Source organism: Protopterus annectens, chromosome 16.part0, assembly GCF_019279795.1.
Source record: "Protopterus annectens isolate FY-2018-M chromosome 16.part0, PAN1.0, whole genome shotgun sequence".
NCBI lineage: Eukaryota > Metazoa > Chordata > Ceratodontiformes > Protopteridae > Protopterus > Protopterus annectens.
The window spans coordinates 515,241,952-515,269,583 of NC_056750.1; the positions used below are offsets into that span (position 1 = coordinate 515,241,952).

The 27,632-nt window shown below is 40.5% G+C and overlaps 1 protein-coding gene across 1 annotated transcript in view; it reads left to right on the plus strand.

The window, feature by feature from the left end:
* GLE1 (GLE1 RNA export mediator) overlaps window positions 1-27,632 on the plus strand; it is a 1,828,321-nt gene that overhangs the window by 784,568 nt on the left and 1,016,121 nt on the right. The window contains exon 7 of the mRNA XM_044058440.1: window positions 24,697-24,925. Within this exon, the coding sequence (XP_043914375.1) occupies window positions 24,697-24,925 (229 nt within the window). The remainder of the gene's footprint in view (window positions 1-24,696; window positions 24,926-27,632) is intronic.

The following is a 27,632-nucleotide window of genomic DNA, read 5'->3' on the forward strand; positions in this document are numbered from 1 at the left end:
AAGCCTAATACAACTGAACCCATCCCCAAGAGTCCATATAACATTATGGTACCTCCAGTAGAAGGGGGAGTATTGGAACAAGGGCATACCGGTTGTGGCGGCAGCCACTAAAAATGAACTCTCTGAAGAGAGTTTGTCCGCTCATCCCCCTAATAGAGAGTCTAGAGCAATGGACAGACTGGGGAAGTGGGTATATGCTTCAATGACATTTGACTTAAGCTCACTGAATTACCTAGCCCACTTCACAAGACTGCAAAGGGACTTAAAGAAGTTTCCAGCTTGTTAGTAAGGATCACTACATAGGAGGCCCAGAGTTCTCTGGCCCCTTAGTTGACTACCTTACAATCAGTTGTGAACTCGTCCATGTGGCTTATCACCAACGCAATGGAAGGCGCCTCATGGGTAGCAGGTTCAGGCTGGAAGAAGCATGGATGCACCTATGTGACTTTGGGTAACCTTTTAAGTCTTCCTTCCTAAATGCTTTGTTTGACGGATCTTAGCTTTTCGGCCCCACTGTAAAGGAAACCTTCTCCAGTTATGAAAAAGACAGGAAGACCTTGTCTGCTGTTGGAGTATGTCCCCCCCCCCCCATGAACCTTTTCTAGGAATAGGCTTGGGGGCCGCAAAATGTAGTTAAAAAAAAATATATCAAGGTCCTTTCCCTGACACACTTGGAAATTGTTTCCCGCAGAGGAGGAAATGGTAACAATAGAAGTTGCTGTCTTGGCAGAGGAGGCCTGCAGAGTGCAGGTTTCAGAGATGCTTGTTTTGACAGACCCTGTCAACGTTTGAAAGGAGGCCTAATTGTCTTCCTCTGGAGGCAGTCTGGGGTCACTTTTCCCTGCACCAAACAGCTTGACTGAGTATAACAAACAATGTTTGGGTGCAGAGAATTATTACCAGAGGTTATACCGTACCCTTTTTCCTTCTGCCCCCATCAATAATGAAACTCCCCGATGTTCCACCCAGTCAAAGGAAGGCAGCAACTCGGCAAGTTCAGCAGTTGCTCGCATAAAGATTAATCCAAGAGGTCCCACCAGACCAGATAGGATCCAGAACTTACTCAAGGGTCTTTTTATTTCCAAAAAAGCCAGGAGACTGGAGACTAGTTTTGGATCTGTGTGTTAAGTCAGTCACACACAAAGTTCTAGATGGTCATGGTACAGTCCATTCTATCCTTTTTTAGGGAAGGACGACTGGATGTGCTTGATTGACCTCCAGGATGCATGCTATCACACAAAGATTAACAGATGGTTCAGGAGGTACTTAAGCTTCTGCGTGGGAGCCAGTCACTACCAGTTCAGGGCACTGCCCTTTGGCCTCACCACATCTCCCAGGATGTTTACCAAATGCATGGCAGTGGTAGTAGCCCATCTAAGGCTGCGGGTAGTCCAAGTGTTCCCATGTTTGGACGACTGGCTCATCACCGCCCCAACCTGGCATCAAAGCGAGAGACCAGGTACTAAAAACTTGCTTAACTCTAAGGATCACAGTGAAACTCGACAAGTCATAATTTCAGCTCACCCAGAAACTGGAATTTATAGGCACACTCAGACACCCAGTTCATGATTGCGTCCATCCCATTTTTGCGAGTACAGAACATCAGAAGCCAAGTCAGGAGAATCGCTTGCAGTATGAAGATACTGGCCAGAAAAGTCCAGCAGGTTCTAGGATCAGTGACGGCAGCCATAACTTCTTTAACCGTAGCAAGGTATCACATGAGAATTTTACAATGGATGTTACAAACTCAATGGTCCTGTCACTCACCCTGTGTTTCCGAAGGTAAGAGTGACTCAGATAAACAAAAATTACCTCTCATGGTGGCTACAGTCACGCCAGCCCCAACAAGGTCACCCCTTCATACCTCTTCAGCCAAAGGCCTTAGTGACCACAGATACTTCTCAAATTGGATGGGGGTATTACCTGGAGAAGTCAGTCCAAGGTACTTTACCCAACCCCCACCCCCCGCCCCCATAGAGGCCAACCTGCATATCAGTGTTGTTCTGGAGATGACAGCGGTGCTTTTGGCATTGGAGGCTTTCCAAGATTCTCTCCCTCTTGGGACTATTGCAATTCAAACAGACAATGTTGGTAGTTTGGTGTATCAACAAGCAAAGAGGAACAAAGTTTTATCCTCTGTGTTGAGAAGCTCTCATTGTGTGGCAATGGGCTCAAATTGCTTTCTGGTAGCAACGCACATTCCTGGGAAGTCCATTCTCATAGCAGACAAACCCCACGGGTCCATTCTCTTACCTTATTGAGGGGTCCTTCAACCACAAAGTGGTGAAAATGATTTTTCATCAGTGGGGGTCATAGGTTCATACTAGGCTATCTGCCCTAGGGCATTTATAAGCCTAACCAGAGTGTGTTTGGCTTTCGCCACCCATTTTAAATTATTTTTTCTATGCCCTTTTTCGAGGTTAGTATACTGTGCCTCTGTATAAAAGTGACACAGAAGTGATACCCGGGGTAAACCTAAAAAGGGTCAGCATTGCTGAAATCTTTTTGCATCTCCCCTAAATGAGACAGCTTCTTTTCCCTAATCCCTCCAGCAGGGGAGTCACAAAGGGATGCTCTTCTCCATGATTGCCCCTCCAAGTCTGTTGTACGCCTATACCCTGACTACCTTGATCCCCAGATTCTTAAAGAAAGGCAGATCGAAGAGCAGAGTAATCCTTACACCTTACTGGCCTCAACAAGTGTGGTTCCCCTTCCTTTGGCCTCTCCTACTAACTCCACCTTGGATTCTGGATCCATTTCCTGACTTTTGCCATATTCTACAGGACTGATTCACCCAGACCTTCCCAACATGACTGACCTCATGGTTTCTCCAATTCCGTTAAAGGCTAGGCAGCCTATGTTTTCTTCCCCAGTCCGTGTTGTTCTCTTTTTGTCCCATAAACGTTCTGCTAGGAAATTGTACAAAAGCAAGTGGAAAAGACTTATTTTTTTGTGCGGAGAAAAATCACGTTGATCCTTTTACAGCTCCTATACATGCAGTCCTTGAATTTCTGGCAAACTTGTTAAACAAAGGAGCAAGCACATACACCATTAAAATTCAGCTTGCAGCAATTTCAAATTTCCGTATGGGATTACGCAGTTCTACATTGGTTTCAGCAAAAATATGTGACGTATTCCTGGAAGGTACTGTCTTGCTGACCTCCCTTTTAAGGACCGTGTTCCCCATGGGATTTAGCTTTAAGTACTGCACGCCCTGACTCAGTCTCCCATTGAGCCTGTTAGTAGATTTGATTTAAAATTCCTGTCTTGGAAGACAGCCTTCTTAGTTGCTCTAAACTCAGCCAAGAGAATAGAGCTTCACACTTTATCCTCAAAACCCCCTTACTTGTTCTTTCACAGGGATAGGGTTTCCTTACAAACTAGTGCTTCTTTTTTTTACTGAAGGCGGTGTCAGAATCCAGTATTAATCAAGCCATTCATTTTCCAGTATTCTTTCCAAATTACAGTAACCAAGGGGAATTCTTGCTGCATTCACTGGATGTCCATAGACCATTACGCTACTATTTGCATTGTACAAAAGGTTTCAGGGAATCGGACCAATTTCTTTTGTGCAGCATACATTGTGGCAACCTATCAAGAAAGTAGGCCTAGCCAGACAGATAACAGAAAGTATTTTCTTTGGTGTATGCAAAATTAAATGTGCCCCTTCATAAACCTGTCAAAGCTCATTCTACCAGATCTGTGGCAACTTTCACGGATTTTGTCTATAGCTTCCATGGATGATATTTGCACTGCTGCTACTTGGTCAAATCCACATACCTTTATCAACCACTACAGACTAGATCTGGTCTCAGGGGGAAGAATGGCATTTGGCTTGTCCATTCTCAGGAACATCCTTCCTTAGGGTCCACCCAGGGCTGAGGTAGCTGGGGACTCTGTCGCATATGTTGAGGATGAATAAAAATTGCCATCAGATAAAAGAAGTTATGTACTCGCCGTAACATTCCATCTGTTATCCATTTTCATTTAGCCTCAACTCCCCACCCTGGCCGTTTTTGGTTCAAATTCCCTCAGTCAAGAAATATATTTGTGAGGACAGAGTCAGCATCCCTTGCACCCTCGGATTTGAACTCCATTGATGGCATCTTGCATAGTTCCTTTTTTATAATTTTTCTTCTTTTCTTAAACTATATGCATTATCTGAGGTGAGGGGGACTAGACCATTATGGGTAGGGAAGAGCTCAAGAGTTTGTAGGCTTTCACAAGCTGTAGTAACAGCTGAGTCAGATCAGAGTCCCATACGTTAAGGCTGAATGAAAATGGACAACACAGGTGGAATATTATGATGAGTACATCATTTTTTTTACAGCTTAAGCCAAAAATAGTATACAGCTTACTGGTTGTGTCCGATGGATTTACAGGAGGATGGCTGAATGGTAACCTCGGTGTTGTTTAGCCACCATCATCATCCGAGTCTGTTGATACTCTGGTATCAGGTGGTAAGAGTCCTACACTTCGACTGTCAGGATCACCTGTGATTAATAAGCAGCAAACACAGGAAAGAAATGATGTTGGTGCTGCTTTTTCAGGGAGGACAAGCATGCCTCAGTAGGTGTTTCCAGGTAGGCTTGCTTATCTCTATTGTTAAATACTTAATGTATATTAAAATATTGACAGCAATACTGACGTATTCATATACTTGCATGACTGTAGTCCAATATATGCTAACAAATTAACAGTGTTGTCACTATTACAGACAGTACAGCAATACACACTACAGTCCTGACACCAACATCACACACATGGATAAAATAAATATTTCTTTGAACTGCTCATGAGTACTGACACAAGTGTGTGGTTTACCATGTGCAAATGATTGCAGGGTCCCTATGGAAGATGGTCTTGGAAGAAGTTGAGCAAAAGGTAAGGACACCATCATCACAATTAACAGTAACACTGGGTTAAAACTTTACGCTCTTTATGTCCAGTAACAATATTTTCAACAAGAACTTGGATGACACGTCCACCCCAAGCCAGTGTGTTAACCATATTAATCTACAACTATCTCTCTCCCTCCTAAAAAGTGTTAAACAGATCTTCAGTATTGCTGTCAATATTTTACTATACAGTAAGTATTTAACAGTAGAGATAAGCAAGCCTACTTTGAAACTCCTACTGGGACATGCTTGACCTCCCTGAAACAGCAGCACCAACATAAATTACATGCTGTTGTGCACTTTCACTGAGCTCTCTGGATCCGTGATGGTGGACAGGAACTCTTCATTTGGTGTCAGTGGTGGGTCTGTAGCAGGCAACCCCCCCCCCCGGTAGCCATCTGTTCACAGACTACTGTAGCTGCTCTCTTCCGGGCTGATGAAATCATATCAGTAGTCTTGTGACACACCTGATCAAATGTCCTACTCTGGCCACCTACTGCATTTACATCCGCCACTATCTGCTGCCAAATTTGCATTGTGCCAGACATATCCCCACTTCCTCTCTCCAGCAGAAAGGCAACATGTTGCCTAAATGTTTATCACAATGACTTCATTCTCAGGGACCCGGGGGCGGGGGGGGACTACTGGGTAGCTTAGTCCTAGGTGACATAAAACACAAAGTAAGGATACTACACACGTATCACATAAGTAAAAGCCCTGCTTAGATTTAACGCAGAAAAGGGAGTATTTCAATATTACCCACTGGAGAAACAAAAAAAAAATCAAGATATTCAAACATCCAGACAAACAGCAGCAGGGTCACCACGACAAAAAGCATAAAATAATTTATTTAGTAGCAAGATAAGCGCTTTTAGAAAACAATTTCCTTCATCAGATCCTACCATTAACTGACTTGTATATAACTATATATACTACTTTTAAAATGCCATAAGCCAGTCAGCAAAAGTCAAATGGCCTATGGAATTTCACAACAGCAGATGTCATTTCCTGATGCATCATAACACATTCTCAGTACAAATAAAAATATGCATATGTGAAAACACATACTAAAATGTATATAAAATGTGAAAGCATGTAAAAGACATAACCATAACACACACAAATTGTGTAAAACTTCATAAATGTGCTTAACATAATCAGCGCTTTTCCTGTTATTAATAAATGATTGTATGCTTTTTGTCGTGGTGCCCCTGCTGCTGTTTGGATATTTTTTACATTTTCTACACAAGGTCTTTGGTTCCTGCAGATGTTCTTTGTGTTTCACTGTTGCAGTCATCATATTTGGGTTATCTGCTTGCAGTAGCCCTCAGTCGGCCTGATTATCAAAGTCTTGGGTCCTACGTCGGTTGCTGTCTCATCTTCCATGATGTCAGGTTGTAAGGGGTATAAAGCATGCAGCTGACACCATTACATCAGTCTTTCTTGCCGTGCGGGGCCCGAAGCAGAAGCAGTTCGGAAGTGCCTGTCGCCCGACTCCTGAAAAATTTTTTTTCTAGTTTCAGAACAGAAGTCTTCAACTAAAGCCAAGTACCCTGTTGGGGAAAATTTTTCTTGCTCTAAACCAATGTCAGTAAAAGTCAGTAATTGCATTTCTTGTGGAAAGCAAATACCTCATAAAGGTTTTCATTCGTACTGTATTCCTTGCCTAGGCCCTGAGCACAACATACCTCACTGTCTGTTTTGTGCCTTATTTAAACAAAGAACTATTCATTGTCGGTATATTTACGCTTCTAAATATTTTGGTTCTCTGTTCAATTACCCAGATATGGCTTCGGTAAGCCACCCGACTGCCAACATTCCAAAAAAAAAAAAAGCAAAGTTAAAGACAGACAAACTGCCTAGGTACAAAGCTGCCGACGATGCTTCTCGTAAGCTAGTCGCCAGTTCGCCGGTACTCAGTGAGATGCTTTTGCAACCCCTGATACCTGCTACTTCAGATTCGCTGGCCTCTACTGAGACCCATTCAGAGTCCAGTAGGCCACGAGATGCTTCAACTGTGGAACCTGCTGATGTCTCTACCTTGGATGGGTCCGGAGCCGCTGTGTAGGCACCGGCTTCTGAGGGTGTGTTCAGGCCTACTGACTTGCATATTAAACCAACGCCATCTTCTTCTTCAAGGGCTAAAACTCAATCCATGCCTAGAAAACAGACGCCCAGACCGCATAGTCAGGCCTCTATGCCTAAAAAACAAATGGTACGAATGGCTGAAGTCCTTATTACTTTAATCAGGGGGAGCCAAACTTCCCCCTCCTAAGAGACCTAGGAATGAATTTGCTTATGATTCTTCTGATCAGGATTCTGAAATTTCTCTCTCTGACAAGGATTTACCCTTATCTACCTATGAGGATTCTGATGGAATCTCATGGACCCACAAGAGTGGAAATTGAAACCAAATACATTCAACATGTTTATAAGCAAATGGAGGAGCCCAGCGATAGACCTGTTTGCCTCCCCACAAAACTACCAATTGGACAGATTCTGCACAAGGACTCCACACAAACAAGTTTGGAAAGTGGAGGCCCTGTCCTTCACCTGGAAAAATCTTTCAGTTTATGCCTTTCCTCTTCTGCCTCTTCTCTCCAAGGTGCTACTAAAGATCAAACAGGACAAACCAAGGACGAAACTGATTACACCAGACTGGCCACACCAACACTGGTACCCTTTCTTGCGCAGTGTGTCACTGCTGGCATCATGGCACCTGCCTCACACCCCTACCCTGCTATCCCAGCAGGAGGGCCAGATTCTGCACCCTAGCGTCAAACCCTGAACCCTGGTAGCCTGGCTAGTTACCTGATCTCTCCATTACCATCCCTCAGTAAACAAGTGCTGGATGTCATTCTGGAGGCAAGGAGGCCTAGTACTAGAAAATCTTATGCTGAAAAATGGAAAAGATTCTATTCCTGGAATCAAACTCAGTGGATGGGCACAGCAGTGCCCGATTTACCTCAGATTCTTCAGTACTTAACTGAGATGCTTCACAAAGGTCTTTCCTTTTCCTCCATCAAAATTCATGCCTCAGCCATTGCAGCTCATTATAACACAGAACCATCCCTCTTCTCTCATCCACTGCTCAAGCAGTTCTTCAGAGGGGCCAAAATCGTAAGACCACCCAGGAGAACCCCAGCCTGGGACCTTAACTTAACACACAAAGTTACTAAACATATGTAACCACACTATATACAGTGTAAAAAACCATATACATACATATATAAGATAAAACAACGACAGTAAGACATATAAAAAGCTAAAACCATCTAAAATGTCTTCTAAAAGATCTTGAAATCAGTGCATGAGTGGTTGAGCCTTCAAAAAGGGAACCAAAGTAGTGGCAGCATTCAATCCAGGAAACTTCTCAGCGTTAAGCTTCAGTATCCATTTTTGCTCATGTCCCTCTGTAATATTTTCTATGTCACCACCCCTAGGGTTCGTATAAATATGTTGCAAAATCAAGAATTTAAAAGAATGTGAACGATCATTAGACATAACGTGACAGGCCAGAGCACTGGATTGTATACAGTTTGTAATGTCTCTCACGTGTTCTAAAATACGATCTTTCAACATTCTGTTTGTTTTGCCTACATAATAAGCATGGCATTGTTGACAAAAACAAAAATAAACATCAGTGGTTCTGCAATCTGAATATTGATTAGAATGTAATGAAAAATGCCTGGTAGGAAGCACATAATTATTTTTGTTATAAACAAACTGACAGGCACTACAGTTCCTACAAGGAAAAGTTCCACGGCGAACAGAGTGAGTTAACTTTTTGCTTGTTTCCCCATGGCAAAGGCCGACAAAGGAGGCGGCATTGTTGTTTTAGATAAAGATTTATATGTTACACAAATGTCTTACTGTCGTTGTTTTATCTTGTATATGTATGTATATGGTTTTTTACACTGTATGTAGTGTGGTTACATATGTTTAGTAACTTTGTGTGTAACATTATATGCATAGTGCATCTTTATTGTAGGATTCACTGTGGTAAGCTTCTCTTGAATTTGATTCTGTACAGCTTGCTAGCCCTAATTAGTTAATTGAGTAATGGATATGTGACTATTTAAATAGAGTGTAAGCCTTTTACTGTTGTCTGATGAAGCAACTTTATGTTGTGAAAGCGCTCACCATTTTCTGTTTTCTGTTTTGTCTATCAATAAATGTTCTCAGTGTGCTAGCTCGGTGCATTTTCTTTCATTTTGGTTGACATCCTAGAAGCTGCTACCTGGAGTTCTGTACATACTTTCACCAAGCATTACCGTTTGCCAATTTTCTCTAAATCCAGAGCTGGTTTTGCCACTGCAGTCTTGCAGGGCCTTATAGCTGGTTCTAATGCTATCTAATTTCCTCCTCCCATCCTTAGCTTTGGGAATCTACCCAAATGTGATGACTGCAACAGTGAAACACAAAGAACATACAGTTGTGTACACTTCCCATAAATGTAGATGTTCGAGTGTATTCACTGTTGCAGTCCTGGTTACCCTCCCTCCAGCCCCCTGACGTCTTTTGGCTATACCTCTATTCCTTTTTACTATGTTTAAAGCTTTTTGGTGTATTTGCTTTTTTGTTGGAGGTGTAACTTTGTATATGTATTTAATTGCTTCCCATTAGGGGGGTACCTGACATCTGGGGCAAGAAAACATGAAGTAATGGCGTCGGCTGCATGCTTTATACCCCTGACTACTTGACGACATGGAAGATGAGACAGCAACTGACGCAGGACCTAAGACTTTGATCAGACCAAGTGAGGGCTACTGCAAGCAGATAACCCAAATATGATGACTGCAACAGTGAATACACTCGGACATCTACATTTATGGTAAGTGTACACAACTGTACTTTGTGTTTTGCTGTTATACTAAGATATTCAAAAATAAAATATAAAGGAATTATGTGGTTGTAACATTACAATGACACACAAAGGAAGATTGCATCTAAAACAAGGAGAGTAGCAATAGCAATTTTTTTGTGCCAATGTAGAAATGGAACTTGGCTCCCCCTCCCCCAAAATATGCAAATGACGCCTTTTGCTAACAAACCGTCAGAACTGCTAAAAGTGTTATCACACAAACTGTCCCAAAAACATGTTTACACATTTATCACAGAGCATTCGATTTTATGCAGTTGCTAGTCAGGTCTACCTGTGGCCAGCACTTCCTGGAGATGTCTTTGGGCCATTCTAGAAGGCTTACACCCCTGTGTCATTGATAATGTAGGACATTTACATTTCACTGAAACAACAATAGAAGACTGTAAAGAAAAAAACGGTTCTAACATTAACACTTGTGATGACTCTTAATAAGGCTTTGCATTTGAGAAAGTAAAATGCCTGACAAACATGCCTATTCCATCAGTAAACTTCCAAGAAGTGCATGCATACAGATAAAAAAAGCATTTTCTAATGTGTGTGTGTGTGTGTGTATATGCATATATATATATATATATATATATATATATATATATATATTTATAAAGTGTGTATTATGTTGTTGTTTGTTGTTTTGTCTTTCGGCTTTTCCCGGTTAGGGGTCGCCACAGCGGAACTCCAGTCTGCTAATGATTGGCAGTAGATTTTTACATGCCGAGTTGCCAGCTCTGACGCACAACCTTCCAACAAAGGTATGCCCATTCATGCAAGTTTCCACACAGAAGACGCTCTAGCTGAGAATCGAACAGGACAACATCTTACTGTGAGGCGACAACACTACCACCGCAGTTTGTATTGTATATCAAATCACGTATCAAACGTTGGTACATTTTTGCTTCTAAATATTTTGTCTCGCACTTTAATTATCCAGAAATGTTGTCTCTTAGCAATCAGACTACCGGAATACCTAAAAAAATGCAAAGAAAAAGACAGACAGGCCGTTGAGGTCCAAATCTGCCAACGACACTTCTACTAAGCCAGTCGCCAGTTCGCCGGTACCCAGCGAGGTGCTTTTGCAGCCTCTGATACCCTTTACTTCTGATTAACGGGTCTGTACTGAGACCCATAATTCGGAGTCCGGTATGCCGTGAGATGCTTCAATTATGAAACTCGTGGATGTCTCTACCTTGGATGAGTCCGGAGCTGCTGTGCAGGCACCGGCTTCTGAGGGTGTTTTCAGGCCTACAGATTTGTATATTAGACTGACGCCATCTTCAAAACTAAGGCCAAAATCTCGACTTCTGCTTAAAAAAACGACGCCTGGGCCACGTGTGCAGGCCCTTATGCCTAAAAACAAATTAATCAAAATGGCTGAAGATTTAATTACTCTGATCAGCGGTAGCCAACCACCCCCTTCTAAGAGGCCTAGGCAAGACTTTAATTATGAATCTTCTGATCAGGATTCTATTTCTTCTGACTCTTCTAATGAACAGGAAATGTCTATACCTACTTACGAGGACTCTGATGCAGAATATTCCATTCCTTCTGCTTCTCCCCCTGAGGATTTTTCTTCTGTGGAAACTTTCCATACCTTAAGGGAACATTTCCACTGGAAAAGTCAGGATTTCTCTGAATCTAAAAAGAGACTTGGGGATTTTCTTCTTCTACCTTAGCATAGGCCTTTGGCTATTCCTCCTGTTCTAGATATTGTTGATGTTTTTTCAGATTCTAGTATGACTCCTGATTCTCTGCCTCCTGCTCCTTGTAAGCCTGACAAATAATACAGGGCTCCTGACTCCCACAAATTCCTTTTCAAAAATCCTGTTGCAGATCCTGAAACCATTTGTCAGGGTCCCAGGGGCATTGAGGCTTCTACTGCTAAAAATCCTACCCCTTCTGATAGAGATTCCAGGGCGCTGGAAAGATGGGGTAAGAAGGTTTACACTTCTGCAACTTAGGCAATCAGGGCTTTAAACTGTCAATTTCATATGCTAAAATATCAACAGCATATCATGGGACTGCTTAAACAGAAAATTATGTTAATTTCTGACACTGTGGAAAACAAAGATTTACATGATTTATTGCATTCAGCTGAACAAGTTGAAAAACATACTTTCAGTGTGGTTTTGATTCTTTGGAGGCCTCTTGCAGGGCTGCTGTAACTGGGTCTGTGCTAAGAAGGCATGCTTGGCTCAAAGAGGAAAATCCGCCTGATCATGTTAAAGCAAAATTGTTGGATGCTCCTTTACAACAGGACTGTCTCTTTGGTACTAAGGCTGAACAATTTGTAAAAAAGATGGAAGATAAAGCTAAATCTATGCAAACTGAAAGATTTCTTTCAAGTGCAACCTCTAAGATTTAGTAGGCACTAGCCTACTAAGAACTGGTCCTTTCCAGTTCCTTTGAGAGCCACTCAAATCAAACCCAGACATTCCAAAGGCTCCAGGTTTCAGTCACAAGGGACTTTCAGAACAAAACAATGGGGTGCCTCCTCTTCCAAATCTGGAAGCAACAAGACACCTCCCTGTGGTAAGCAGTCTCAGTGACTTCCCTTTACACTTACCAAGCACTTAACTTTTAGCTGCCCCTTTGAGGGGAAAACTGGCTCTTCATGCAAGAAACTAGCAACGTATAACCCAGGACAAATGGGTTTTAAATATAGTATCCCAGGCTTACAGATTTAATTTCCACACATTGCCAATTCCGAACAGATGGCCAGACCTGCCCCCCAAATCAGTGGCAGAGGCCCAGAAACAAGTACTTTTCCTCATGAGCATGGGGGCTATTCAACCAGTACCAGAAGAGGAAAAGGGACAAGGTTTCTATTCAAGACTTTTCCTGGTACCCAGAAAAGACAAATCATGGCGTCCAATTCTGGACTTACCTTCTCTGAACACCTTTCTGGACATTCCGAATTCAAGATGCTGACTCTTCACCAGTTACTTCCTATGCTAGGCAAATATGCCCGTTTGGCAACTCTAGATTTAAAAGAGGCTTACCTGCATATCCCAATCAGGGAATCTTGCAGAAGATACCTCCGCTTCAAAGCAGGCTACTTGCATTTCCAGTTCTTTGCACTGCCCTTTGGCTTATCTACTGCGCCCAGGGTCTTTACAAAGTGCCTGGCTCCAGTAATTGCATTTTGCAGGCAAAGAAATATTCAAATATATCCATACCTGGACGATTGTCTAATTTAGGCAGAAAACAAGGACACACTTCTAAACCACCTGGCGTTTGTAAAAAAGGTTCTAATTTGTCTAGGGTACACTATAAACGAAAAGAAATCACAACTGGTACCCTCTCAAAAAATTACATTTCTGGGTGCAAGCTTGAATACAACTGCCCAGATGGCTTTCCTTACGCCAGAGAAGCAAACTCATTTGGTGAATTACTTCAAACAGGTGGCCACAAAAACCCTGCTTTCTGCAAGGCAAATACTGCAAGCCTTGGGGTTCATGGCCTCCTGCATTCTTCTAATTCCATATGCAAAACTGCATATGAGGCATCGTCAGTGATACTTAAGTCTATGGAGTCAGCATTGTCACAGACTGGAAACAATGATTCCTATCATACCTTGCCTGCAACTCGAGTTTGTATGGTGGGCAGAGGCCTGCCACCAAAACAAGGGACTGCCATTCACACCACCCCCTGCCACCCAAACCCTAACTACAGACGTATCAGAATATGCTTGGGGGGCACATCTGGCTGGGAAGTGCATTCAGGGCAAATGGAGCCCAAATCAAATGCACCTTCATAACAATCAAAAAAAAATGTTAGCCGTACAGAATGCACTGACAACCTTCAAGGACGACCTTCATCCAGGACAATTAATGATAAAGACGTAACCAAGCAGGGAGGTACGTACTCCTATCCCCTTTGCAGACAAGCCATGGCATTGTGGAACACAGCCTTGACCTATCAAGTACAACTACAAGCTCAATTCCTGCCAGGAAAGCTGAATACTCTGGCACACAAACTAAGCAGAAATCTCATGTACCCACACGAATGGAAACTGGAACCATGGATTTTCAACATGTTGACACGCAAATGCGCGAGTCCAGACATGGATCATTTTGCCTCACCCCAGAACTATCAGCTGGACAAATTTTGCACAAGAACTCATCACAAAAAAGCCTGGAAAGTGGATGCTCTGTTCTTCAGCTGGAAACACCTATCAATCTATGCCTTTCCCACTCTGCCTCTGCTCTCCAGAGTTCTACTAAAAGTCAAACAGGACAAACCACAAATGATTTTGATTGCTCCAGACTGGCCTTGCCAACACTGGTACCCACTCCTGCGCAGTGTCACACCTTCCACCGTGCCACCTGCCTCAGACACCTTACTTACTGTCTCAGCAGAACAACCAAATTCTGCACACTCGGCTCCAAACTTTGTATCTTGCAGTGTGGCTAATCACCTAAATTCACCATTAGCATCCCTCAGCAAACCTGTGATGGATGTCATTTTGGAGCTGAGAAGGCCTAGTACTAGAAAATCTTATGCTGAGAAATGGAAAAGATTCTGTGCCTGGAGTCAATCTCAAGGGATAAGCACAGCAGTGCCCAACATTCCTCAGATTTTACATTACTTAACTGAGATGCTTCACAAGGGCCTGTCCTTTTCTTCTATAAAAATCCATGTCACAGCCATTTCAGCTCATTACAACACAGAACCTCCCCTCTTCTCTCATCCTCTGCTAAAGCAGTATCTCAGAGGGGCCAAAACCTTAAGACCACCCAGGAGAGCTCCAGCCCCTGCCTGGAACCTCGATTTTGTATTGGAAAAGCTCACTCTACCTCCTTCCGAGCCAGCTGCTACTGCAGACTTAAAATTTCTCTCCTGGAAGACAGCTTTCCTTTTAGCAGTCACTTCAGCTAGAAGGATTTCTGAATTACAGGCTCTTATGGCAGTGGAGCCTTTCATCATTTTTGATGCGGACAGGGTATCTCTCAGGACCAGTCCATCCTTCGTGTTTAAGGTAGTATCCAGTGTAGCTCTTAATCAGACCATTCATTTGCCAAGTTTCTTTCCAAATACACAGAACAAGGGGGAGCGGATTCTGCATTCATTGGATGTACACAGACAACTTAGATTTTACTTAAACAGGACAAAATCTCAAAGAAAACTTGAACAACTGTTGGTGGCATTTGCTGCAGGGGTAGAGAGGGAAAGGCTATTTCAAAGCAAACCATTTCCAAATAGATAAGTCGTTGTATTCGTTTCTGCTATATGCACCATGGAAAAACTATCCCCCAGGGGATAAGATCCCATTCCACCAGGGCTGCATCTACTTCTACAGCCTTTCTCAGAGGTGTTCCTACCAGGGACATTCTAGAAGCTGCTACCTGGAGCTCAGTTCATACGTTCACCAAACATTACCATTTATCACTTTTCTCTAAATCCAGAGCTGGCTTTGCCACTGCTGTCCTGCAGGGCCTTATAGCTGGTCCTAATTCTGCATAATTCCCTCCACCCAACCATATCTTTGGGAATCTACCCAAATGTAATGACTGCATCAGTGAAACATGAAGAACATAGTACAGTTGCCATAAATGTAGATGTTCGAGTGTATTCACTGATGCAGTCCTGGTTACCCTCCCTCCAGCCCCCTATTTTTCTCTGGCAATACCTCTACTTTCTTTCACAATGCTTAAAAGCCCTTTTGGTGTATTTGCTTTTGGGATTGAGGGTATATTTTTTGTGTTTTTAATTTTATTTGCTTCCCATTTGGGGGGCATCTGACATCTGGGGCAAGAAAAACTGATGTAATGGCGTCGGCTGTATGTTTTATACCCCTGACATCATGGAAGAAGGGACAGCAACTGATGCAGGACCCAAGACTTTGTTAATCAGGCCGACTGAGGGCAACCTGCCAGCAGATTACCCAAATGTAATTACTGCAACAGTGAATACACTTGAACATCTACATTTATGGTAAGTGTACACAACTGTATTTTTGAAATTATTAGAATTGCTGAATCTCAAATATTTTGCTGAGTGTAGCAGTTGTAAACAGAGTGCAGGCACGCCCTCAGTGTTTGTTGATAATGGATTGCAACTGTGAATTATTACTGGTAGGGAGAAGGAAAACACAACAGTAAATCAGACTCCCTTACCTCTGGATGTGTTGACCAGGTTAGACATACAAAGTGTGGAAGTAATTGTATCAAAGTTTGAAATGTAAGTAAGCCGCACACATTTCATTTTTCTGTTCAATAGCATCCAACCTCCCCTTTATTTCTTGACAACTGTATATTATTGCCATTTAATATACTCATACATTTTAAGTAAAATGATAGAGAATGCCTGACAGACTGCTTGTTTCAGATTACTAGTCAGATAAGAACGAGCATCAAGCACAGAGATAAGACAGAGCTGTGTTTATGCAAGCACTAGTCATAAGTGGTTGTGTGATTACTGTGTGCACCACATTTGAAATGAATACATGCACACACAGCTGTGATATTTTTGTTAATACTGTGGATGATGATGCAGTTGCTTTTATGCACAGTGACTTTTGTCTGCTGCAGAGCTGTTTCTGTGGCAGACGGATAAGACACCCTTACTGTGTTTTGAAAGTTCCTGGAGTGAGAGTTCAAATCTAGACCCTTGTAAAAAATATTTCATGTGTACCAACATATATTTTTGTAGTTTTTATTAAATTATTTTTTTCCTTTCTCATAACCCCCCCTTTTTTTTAAAAAACACCAGTGTTTGTGCGGTGCATGGGTTAGTGCAAACAGGGAAAACTGGAAACACAAATGTAATGTTTAGCTTTGCTTATCTAATTTGTGTGACACTTGGTGCACAAACCTGGATTTGTGGGCCACTCAGGAAGCAGACAGAACACCTGTAGACAGGGTGTAAACATTCTGAATGTCAAAGGACATATTGTTGTGGTTGTTGCTTTCCGTCACACAACACCACTAAGCTACGTTGTGTGGCAGTTAACCAACCTTCCCAACACCTGCAGCCCTCGAACACCTGTAGAGAGGAAGCAGACGGTAAATTTCTGAATGGACACATTGTAGCAACTGTGAGAGCCATGTGCAAACACGCTAAGCGACGTTGCACTGCAGTTAACACATAGAAGTTAATGAATTGGGAAATATTCAACTGTTTAACTATTCCTCTGGCAGCAGGTGTAATTGTAGGGCTGTAATGGAGATCATCCTGAGTTCTAATACAGGAAGTGCAACATATTTTTACTGTTTTGACAGTTCAATTTATAGTAATGAATAGGAAAATATCCAAGTGTTATTTCAGTATTCCTGTGGCAACAGATGTAAGTGTAGCGCTGCTATACACATGATCCTGGGTTTTAATACAGGAAATTCCGAACATTTTTACTGTTCCATTTTGCATTATATCACTTGTAACAATTTATACATAGTTATAAGTAGGGAGCTGATATTAATTATATGTATTTGGGATAAGACACGCTTACTGTGTTTTGAAAGGTTAAATGTATGACTGACACACACAAAAATGAAAGTATATACAAGGGCCTTGTCAGGTCACATACATACCTGGTTAACACCTCAATCTGTGAACTGTGTTTATGATTCATGAATGTCTGAGACGCACTTCTTCTGTGGCAAAGATGGAAAATCACTGCTGTGGAAGAAAATGTTTTGTCCTTTATGCATAGATTTGAATTCTACACTGTAAAAATCAATTTTAGCAGTTTAGAAAGCCAAACAAGTGTGTCAAGTGATGCAGTTTATGCCCTTAAGTACATGTCTGCAAAGTTAAATCACCTAACAGTTGCAGCAGCAGACACCCCTCAAACTAATTCAGCAACAACAGATCACACAACCAGGAATCCACCATTCACTTAACAGTAGTATTTTATTCAGATTTAATCTCTCTTAGCGCTTGCACAAAAAAAAACGTTTTCAGAGTATAAAAAGCGCAAACACACGTTCCTTTGCATACAAGATAATTTTCCCTAATTATTCAATAAACTATAGTAATTATATCATTACCCAGCATTTACCCAATTAAAACCCTCCAATTGCATTCTGTATCAAGTCCCTTAGGGACTAAAGTTTCATACTTTAATATAAAAATGGATTCATTTTGTAATAGCTTAAGTTTCAAAAGAGAAATATTGAACCTATTCACCTTAACCGTTTCTAATATACTGACCTGAAGTCCTTCCACATTACTACCATGATATTCTTTAAATGTGCAGCAACTGGGCTTTCCATCATAAACTTCTTTATGTCCCTAATATGTTCTAAAATTCTAACTTTAAATGCCTTTTTACTTTCACTAACATAATATTTATTATATAGACATCTAAGTACATAGATAACCCCCTCACTATCACATCATCTGAAAATATTTTGTCTCTAATATTTTTCTATTTATATTTGAGAACAGCCTAACCTCAAAATTACAACAGAAATACCTTCCACAAGGGAAGGTCCCTTTATGCCTACTTCCCCATCCAATATTAACCTTAGGAGCTACAAATGTTACTCTAACTATCATATCTCCTATGCTCTTTCCTTGCTTTGAAGATGCAAAGGGTCTTTCTTCCGAAATATCACAAAATTCTTTTTGTTGCACCAGAAAGCCTCCAAAAATTGATTGCACTATATCTACACTAAACAAACTGTATTTAGTTACAAAAAGGCCTTCTCTTTCTTCTTACCTGTATTATAATCCAATGGTACGTATTTTCTATAACATCTGCCTATGGCATGGTGTTATTACCCATAGACTTCTGTACCTTTTCAAGACCTTCTGCCAACACTTTTTTGTCATAACCTCTCCTTTCAAACATAGAAAAACTGTCTTCTGGTTCTTTTTCAAAATATTGTTCCCTACTACACAGCCTATGCAGTCTTAAAAACTCTGTGTGGTATAGATCATGAAGTGTTTGGGGGGGGGGGGTGACTACTGCCATGTAGAAACTGGTTACCACTTAAAATTTTCGATGAAACCTAGTCAGTAGAGTGTTATCCACCTTCTCTAATACCACATCTAAAAAAGACGCACAGTATCCCACTTTTAAGACATCAGATTTTAACTGGAGCCTATTTAAACTTTCAAAAAAATCTTTCACTTCAGGCCACCCCCCTTTGCAAATAAAAATCAAGCCATCAAGAAATCTAAAATAAACGTATTTATTAAAATCTTTTCTATAAATTTATTCATTTTCAAAGAAACCCATAGATAGGTTTGCATACATGCAGGTGTATGCTGCTCCCATAGCTGTACCCTCTAGCTGTTTAAATAATGTACCATTAAATTCTAAAAAAAATGTTCTTTAAACAAAAATCTACTAACTCAATAATATAACTAGACACAGGGCTATCACCTAAAAAGTAACATAATCCTTCCAATCCAAAGTTATGTTGTATACTTGTATATAAGCTAGATATGTCAAGTGTAACAAAATATATTTCCTTTTCCCATTTAACCCCCTCTATTTAAAAAAAAAAATCAGAAACATCCTGTATATAAAAAGGTAAATTTACTGCTATAGGTAGGAGATAACTGTGTAAGAAGGTAGCTAAATTATGTGGTAAAAAAACTTGGGTCTATATCATATATTTGAAATTCCATGATGTCGAACACCATTTGTTTGAACTTGGAATTTTGAATATTGAAAACATCGAATGCTCAGAATAGCAAATTTTTTCCCAGGAAAAAAATTTGCTGTTCCGAGAAACATACACACAACACAAGCACACCAAAATAAATAAACCACACACATACAGTTAACAAAACCCAACTCCACACTAAACCACACATACATTACTAACTATCCACTTAATTTAACCCGCACCCTAACCCTATGTTCCGTAACTATTGCACACATACCCTACGAAACTATACACAAGCAAAGCAATAAATACACACACATACAGTTAACAAAACACAACCCTACACCATACATACATTACTAGCTATCCACTTAACTTAACCCGCACCCTAACCCTAAGGTCCGTAACTCTCACACCACAGTGGAGGAAATATCGAGGCCACGGAACGGCCCACCGAAATCTTGCCCTAGGTAAGATTTCGATGTTCCGGGGCTTCACTATTTTCAACATTCGATGGTTTGAGTTCAACGTTTTGACATTTGGTGGTTTCCATGTTTGGAATTTTGATATAGACCCAAAAAACATTACATGCTGAAACAATGGGACGACCTGGAGGGATTTTCATACATTTGTGAAGCTTAGGTAAACAGAAAAAGTGCCATAGTGCATTTTTTCACAGTTACATTTCTTATCCATGTCATGTTTTGAAAAATATCCCAGTCTAAACCCTTTATGTAGCAAATCCTTATTTTCTAATGCACTTTCATATTCAACATAATCTAACGGTTTTATGCACATTATCATTTAAATGCTGATAACATATCTTTAAATACTGAACATAATACATAACTACCAATTTGCCCCCTTGTCAGCTGGTTTAAAAAACAAATCTTTACGTTTACTTAGGGAATTGAAACATTTCCACTCTTCTATTGTCAAATTATATTACACATTTCCCAAGTTGCTCATTAATTCATTAAATTTCACTTCAGTATCATAATTAAGCAGTGTAGAAACATGAGAAATGTCATTATTAAATGTAGGCTTAAAATCACTTGTATCCAGTTGAAAATTATCAATTCCAACGTAGGATGCACATGAATAAAAACTGTCATTTCTGCTACTACAGCTCGCATCACTTCCATTATTTATTACATCACAAATAAGCAGTGCCTAAATTCATGTCATTCTTAAAATAATTTTTCAAATACAGTTTTTTAACAAAATTGAAATTACACATTTTATTTCATGTAATCTAGGAAGAACTGTAGGTACAAACTTTAAACCATGGTTCAGTACAGTCAACTTAGTTTTAGATAAAGCACAACCAGACAAGTTAAGGACATAATCACAATTATTACAATGCATAGCCGGTAAACTAATACCCTTCCCCCCCTTTTTGAATAAGGGATGGCAATGCCTTCTTTAAAATTCACATTTTTCTGTTCAGAATGTCCTCTATACCTTTTTCTATTCCGTTCTGGCTGTGGCTGTCCATGATGAAAATTATTCAAACCCCCTGGAATTCTGTACAGGAGATAAAGGTGGATATTGATCAGAAACCAATTCCTCATTCTGAGATCTGATGATGAAAGTGCACACTCTGCAGAAACGGACAATCTTCCATTACTGGGCTATATCTCCCCCCCCCCCCAACTGAAAAGTCACATGATGGAGTGACTTCCTTTGCTGCATCTTCTAAACGAACGAAAACACAAACACTGGCAACAGATGTACTGTTCGGGGAGCTCTCTGTAGAAAAAAAAAACTGCTATTGAAGTACGGTTGGAACTAAAATAGAAATAGAAACAGAGAAAGCAGTCCCTAGATTTCAAGCAAAAATAAATAGAAAGATATAAAGAAACCTGGAGTCGACTTCTTTTCCAAATAGCGTTTATTAAACCATTCCTTCTGACAAATGAGTGGTTTTGCTATAACAAAAGTGCTCATCTGTCAGAAGGAATGTTTTTAATAAACACTATTTAAAAAAGAAGACACTGTTTCTCTCTGTATTTTTGCTTGAAATCTAGGGACTGCTTTCTCTGTTTCTATCTCTGCTGCATCTTCCAAGTAATAGCCTTCTGCTAGTCATAGTCATGCACATCCCATCTAAGTTTGTATTTTTTCTCTCAATGATTGCTTGTTCATAGGCAGTTAATTTAGTATTCATGTCATTAAGAAAAACCTCTAAACATGAACTATCTAACACCTCTGTACATACACTTTTGATCTCTTCATAATTTTCTGACTTTTTTAAGAGGTCTGTTTCTCTCAAGATATCAGTTAATTCAAGACTGCATCTAAGGGCTGCAGCCACCCATCTAGCCTGAAAAAGTTTAGCATTTTCATTACTAAGATCAAAAGATGTAGATGGGCTTTTGATGGCTCTCAAGCCCCTTGGTGGTATTCCTTAAGGACATTGTTGCAGGCTTAGTAGATTAAAATGTACAGCGGTTTCTTTGAACAGTAAATACTTTCGACTTTTCCTGTTTATGGGTCGCCACAGCGGAACTCTGGTCCTCTCATGATTGGCAGTGGATTTTTGTGGTGCCGAGTTGCCAGCCCGACGCCCAACCTTCAACGAAGGCATGCCCATTCACTCTCGCACCTACCTGCATGTCTTTAACATCACTCTACCACAGGGAGGACATGCAGACTCCACACAGAAGGCATTCCAGCCAAGAATTGAATGAGAGAACCTCTTGCTGTGAGGCGACAATGCTAACCGCTGCACCACGGAGACAGAGCTGCCACAGCTGAACGTTGCCCAATTGATACAAATGGATTATTACATCTCTTGGCTTTTTCTTGGTCCATTTTCTGCAATAACTAGGGTAGTATATGATCCAAATTTTTACTCACCAGTTGCAGAATTTTTCTTTGAAACAGACCGTGCAGTAGAAGGAAGAATGAAGCTTTCAATGGACCCCTGTTGGGTTTATATTGTTTTCACAAAAAAATCTAGGTAGTTGGTTAAAGGATTCACTGGCCATCAGATTGCAGCAGTAAGAATTCACAGTCGAATCAAATATCAGATGCAGCAACAACAGATCAGATCTGTTGCTACATCTGATATTTGGTTCTGCTGTAGTTTCTAACCCCTCAAACTAATGTCAAGTGTCAGATTAACCTTCCAGTTTCCAAAAACTGCTTTCCTGTTTGTCTGGCACTGATGCTGTCCACTTATCATGCAAACATGGTTGTCATTGTTGCACATGTTTGCGCACTACCGGTAAATGTGATAACAGGAATTGGCAGGAAGTCATTATTCGCATTACACTGCTTTGGGAGTAGGTGCCCAATTTAAGGTGCAGAGATGGGGTGTTCAGGATTCCAGAATATTTATTGGATTCCTGGTGAAGTGCCACAGCCAAAGGCTTTTGCAGGGGAACTGTTCTGGCTCCCAGCACAAGTCTGAGGCTTGTAATAGTCTGGACAAGGCTGTATCCAGTACAACTGGCATCCCGTGCAATGGAAAACAGTGTAGGTACCATTTCACTGATTTTAAAATGGTGTAAGAGAGACACATTTACGAAAATATAAGGGAGGCTGTCAATTCGTCTTGGTCTACAAAAGATAACTTTGAACAATTTAGCAACTGTTTTTGTTTGCAGCTGTATAATTCCTTAGCATACTATAGAACAAGCCCTGAGACACACACACACAGCAAAATAATGGGTATAGTTCCCCATACTAAAGGGGTGGCGTAAGCCACAAAACTATGGGCTAGGCTTGTAAATGCCCTCGGGCAGATAGCCTAGTATGAACCTATGAACCTATGAACATGAGGGCCACTCAAAAGCAGTCCTGTGACAGACTGCATATAAGATGACAGTGGGAATACACCACTACTTCCTTATGCCTAGCATGACTCGTTTAAAGTAGACTTGAAATGGATTATGGAAAGAGGCTTGAAGGAAAAATAAAATCTCATTGATATGCCAAGCCCCATTGACAGCCATTTTGCAGAAAATGTGCTAAAAGTCTATAAGAAGCAGTCAGGGTGATTTTAAGATGTTAAAATAATTCAGAAAACCGAGCTAGGGTGAAATAATAGATTTTTTAGTTCTAAGGTAGAGTTTTCCTTTAAGCGAACTACAAATCAGGAAAGCACACAATAAGACTTCCACCAGTAGTCCCCAACTTAGACAAGTTAGGTAAACACACGTCTGCCACAAGAGCGCAGAAAAATTCTTAATGTGGAAAAGCTGGTTTGGAGCCCAAGTGTAACAAGACCACACAGACTACCTACAATAGTGTAAATATAGTGCAAGTGACTACTTGATTGCACTGTATTACATTGTACATCATGCTGCTATGGGGGAAGAGCTAGGTGCACAAAGTTCCATAGTACTTTGATAGGGAATCCCTGTGCTTACTGCAATTTGGTTGTCACTTTTCCCCCTTCCTTTGCGTTGCAGCGTAATGGGAAGGAAGTGTTGGTAGGCAAGTGGGTTAGAAGGAGGAGCTAGATAGGCGTCAAGGAGCGAGTCGATTATAGTGTTACTTTTTAACACTTCATCCAGTGTGTGCAGTTTTGCTTCATTTACACATGCATACATTCAATACTTTAATTGGGAAGGTGAACTGGTCCATTGATGTTTTTAGCCACGAACTGTGTTAAAAAGACTATACAAAGAGGAAAAATACTGCTGTTAAGGCATTTGACAAAGACTGCATGTACAAAACATGACCACTGTGTGACAGTGCACAAGTAGAACATTAACATTTTCAATAATGCGTATATTTAAATATATTGTGTAAACTTAATTATAAACACAGAATTGTATGTGAGCATGTTGCATAGCTTACAGCACTATAAGATGTTAATATATTTTAATAGATTAGGAAGCTGCATGTGAATGTTGCATTGCTATCCAAAACATGAGGAGAATAATCTCATCAGCCTTGTTGTCCTAAAGTAGTATCAAACACTCGGGCCACTGTTTGTGCTTTGGTTGTCTGGGTTGCAGTCACATCCCTCTGAGCTGCAGAATGGACTGTATTATTGCATGTTTAATAAAAGGCCCTTCTGTTCTATAGGATTATTAACATCTGCCTAAACTGGACCAAATGAGCCACAATGGGACCTTTTTTTTTTTAAATCTTTTGTGAATAGGCAGTACATCCTTCATATTGCAATACTGCAATGCACTGTCAGTAACAGAAAGTGAATCCGTGCACCTAGCATGTGGTATAGAGGCTTTGACCTTATATTTTGTCCAGGCTCTGATACATTTTCCACCTTCTGAGTCAGTAGCACTACATATAACATTGATAGAGAAGATGTTCATTGAAAGACTGCTGTTGTATCTTTTGCTTATCTGCTTTAGCTATATCTCTGTTTGTCACTCAGGGTGAATTCCCTAGTCAGGAGGTTGTGGATGCTGCATACCATGCCCTGCAAGAAATAAGAGCTTTAGTGACCAGCATGCAGCAGGAAATAACTATGGCCATGGAGGAAAGGAACCAGAAGCTAAAGGAAGAGAAGGCTGCACAGTTAAAGCAACTTCCACAAAAACAAACTAATAACACAGTAGCTGATAACCCTTCAATGGCACAGAAGTATACTCAAAAAAAGACAGGTATGTAAATCTATCCTGTTTTTGTAGAATTTTGCAAAGGTGATTACAAAGGATTTGGAAAATTATTTCACAATGATGGAAGTGTGGTATTATCATACTTTAAAAGTATTCCCTGATTGTGTTCAGAACTGCAGGAGAATATCGGCAAGCTGATGGTTTATTTTTATCTGTATTGTCAATTGGAAAGGACAATATGGAGTATGTAGAATGGCTGTGAAGGTGGTGTGCAAGAGGAGGACTATGCCAGCAACTATTGCATGATTTTGATTCACTAGAGATTGCATTGTCTAGATGGTTAACTTTAAGTCAAACATATTAGGTTAATAACCCTTGCTTTTGCTATATGCATATGTGCATACATTTGTGGTGAAGATGAAAAGGAGCAAATGTTGCTGTTTTGACTATCGAACCATATGAGGGCCTGTTGAGTTTATGCCTTCTGTTATTTCACCTTTGAGCTCTTGGAGATGACACTGATGGTAGAGTTACTAAACTTTAAAAAAAACAAAATGCCCATCAATCCCTCATAGCTTAGCAGCCCCATTTTCCGTTTCAGCATTTGTTCCCCATTGGTGTAAGAATGCCTGATAGTTATACAGGCTTAAGACTTGCTTTTAAACACTTTACTCAGTGTAAGCAGAGAGCACCTAGAATGCTGCTGTTTCAGAAAGAGCAATTACTTTGCTCTGTACTCATTTTATCAATCCTGTCACAGTTCTTTTCATCTCAACTGGGGTGCTGGCCCAGTGACAACTGCTCATATCTGTTGCCGAGATAGAGGTGAGATGGTTGCTGCTGTTTCTTTCTGTCTAGATGACAGCTTTTGCTGTTTTCCATTGTCTTTGCTTTGGAGAGCATTTCAGGCAGTAAAGGCAAATATTGTAAAACATTATAGGCAGCTGTTAGCCTTATGGAATTATAAGGTCAGAATTATGTTTTAACTTTTGTGGGTTTCCTAATAAGAAAAAGTATAAGCATGTATGTACGTATTTACGGTTTACTTTCTCTGGATTACAGCAGTGTTGTGGTTTTGGAAATAATTGAGATACTGTTTACGTTAAAACTTTAATATAAAATTGAAATCACATTTTGATAAGGATCTATGTAGCAGTAAATGATGATTGAGTTTACTTATAAGCATAGCTCTTAACCTCCCATCTCCAAAATGAGGAACACTAGCCCTCATAAAGTGGAACAAATGGGCACAATGTGGAACACTTCAGCTAGGAAGGTCATATGATGGTTAAAATATGCTGGTTTTACTTATAAAAAAATCTTTTAATGAATTAATATGATTAATTTCTGTTTACCATGGATATCAGTTAAAATATTCCTAACACTGAATGTGTGACAGACCTTTTCAATTTTTATTGTTGAGGAACATGAACTTTTTAAGATCCCAAATGAGGTACGGTCCTCATAGTGAAGGTACACTTGAGAGGTATGCTTACAAGATGAGCTGTATAGTCCCATTTTCCCTTTGTGTCTTCCCTCCATATGAATGCTAATGGCCAATGTTTTAATAGCATAGGTGATAACATTAGCTGGCATGAGTATTCCAATATATAGGATGTGCTGAGGTGTCATCTTCATTTTTAATTGCTGCTAAGAAACCTTTAGTCAAGTGTTTGCTTTTCCCGTTTGTGGTATTGGCTTTCATTAATTAAATAGCAGCCATCATTTTCAAAGAAATTATTCACCACCTGTGTTCGGCAACTATTTTCACATCCACAGAGCTACTTTTTTTTTTTTCTAATTCAACTTCCATTCAGGGCTTTACCTCATGCCAGCACTTCTTGCACTGACTCTGCTCATTTCTTCCCTTGGGGCCGGAAGCTGGGCTTTCACAGACTAGATGAGTGTCTTTTGGCTTTTTTTTTTTTCCTGTTTGTGAAGTCTGAGCACACAGTCCATTTTCTCACTGGTAAGAATCTGGTAGTAGAAAGTAATCCAGCTTGCTGGTTCTGAGGGGTAGTCTATTCGGCTGTGGAGAGCACCTCAAGTCATAAGTTCCCAATCTCTGTTGTGTGTTGCTGCTACGTGGAACATGTCTCTGCGTGTTGCTTCTTCCAGTCCATGCACCAGCAGAATAACCGTGCTTTTTCACTAGGCCCACGTTCCAGGGGTGAAACATATAGCCTTCTTGCTAGGTGCATCCAAGTGGCAAGCCATTGCCACCTCCTTTCTTCCAGGATGGATGAGCCAACAGCAGCTGCTCATTTCCATCCTTCCCCCACAGGCTAGAGCCACTACACTGATCTTTGGTCTCTTGCTCCATGGCCAAGGCTTTATCCCCCTACCTCACAGAGCTGACTTTCCATACAGCATACTGTATCCTCCACATGCATAAACAAGTGTGTTTGTTGTCAAAATATTGCCCTAAAGACTTTCACACATTGCTTGTTTCGTCTTGACTATAATAGTTTTGAGAGCTTTGTCTAAAACTAAGTTAGGGTGCTACATTAAAAGTTAAACTCTCAGATCTTATTTGAAAGAAAAATGTTCAAGTCAAAATAAAGCATTCAGAAATACAGTGCTTATATAGCAAAGCAAGGCTCCTTTGAAGAGTCTATAACTGGAAGATTAACCAGCAAAAGTGGTAATCTGAGCAGACCTAGGAGGGTTCATTATCCACTTATGGTGATAGATGTGTTTATATGTACGTATATTGATCATATATAAAATTGTGTGTATATGTGTGTGTATA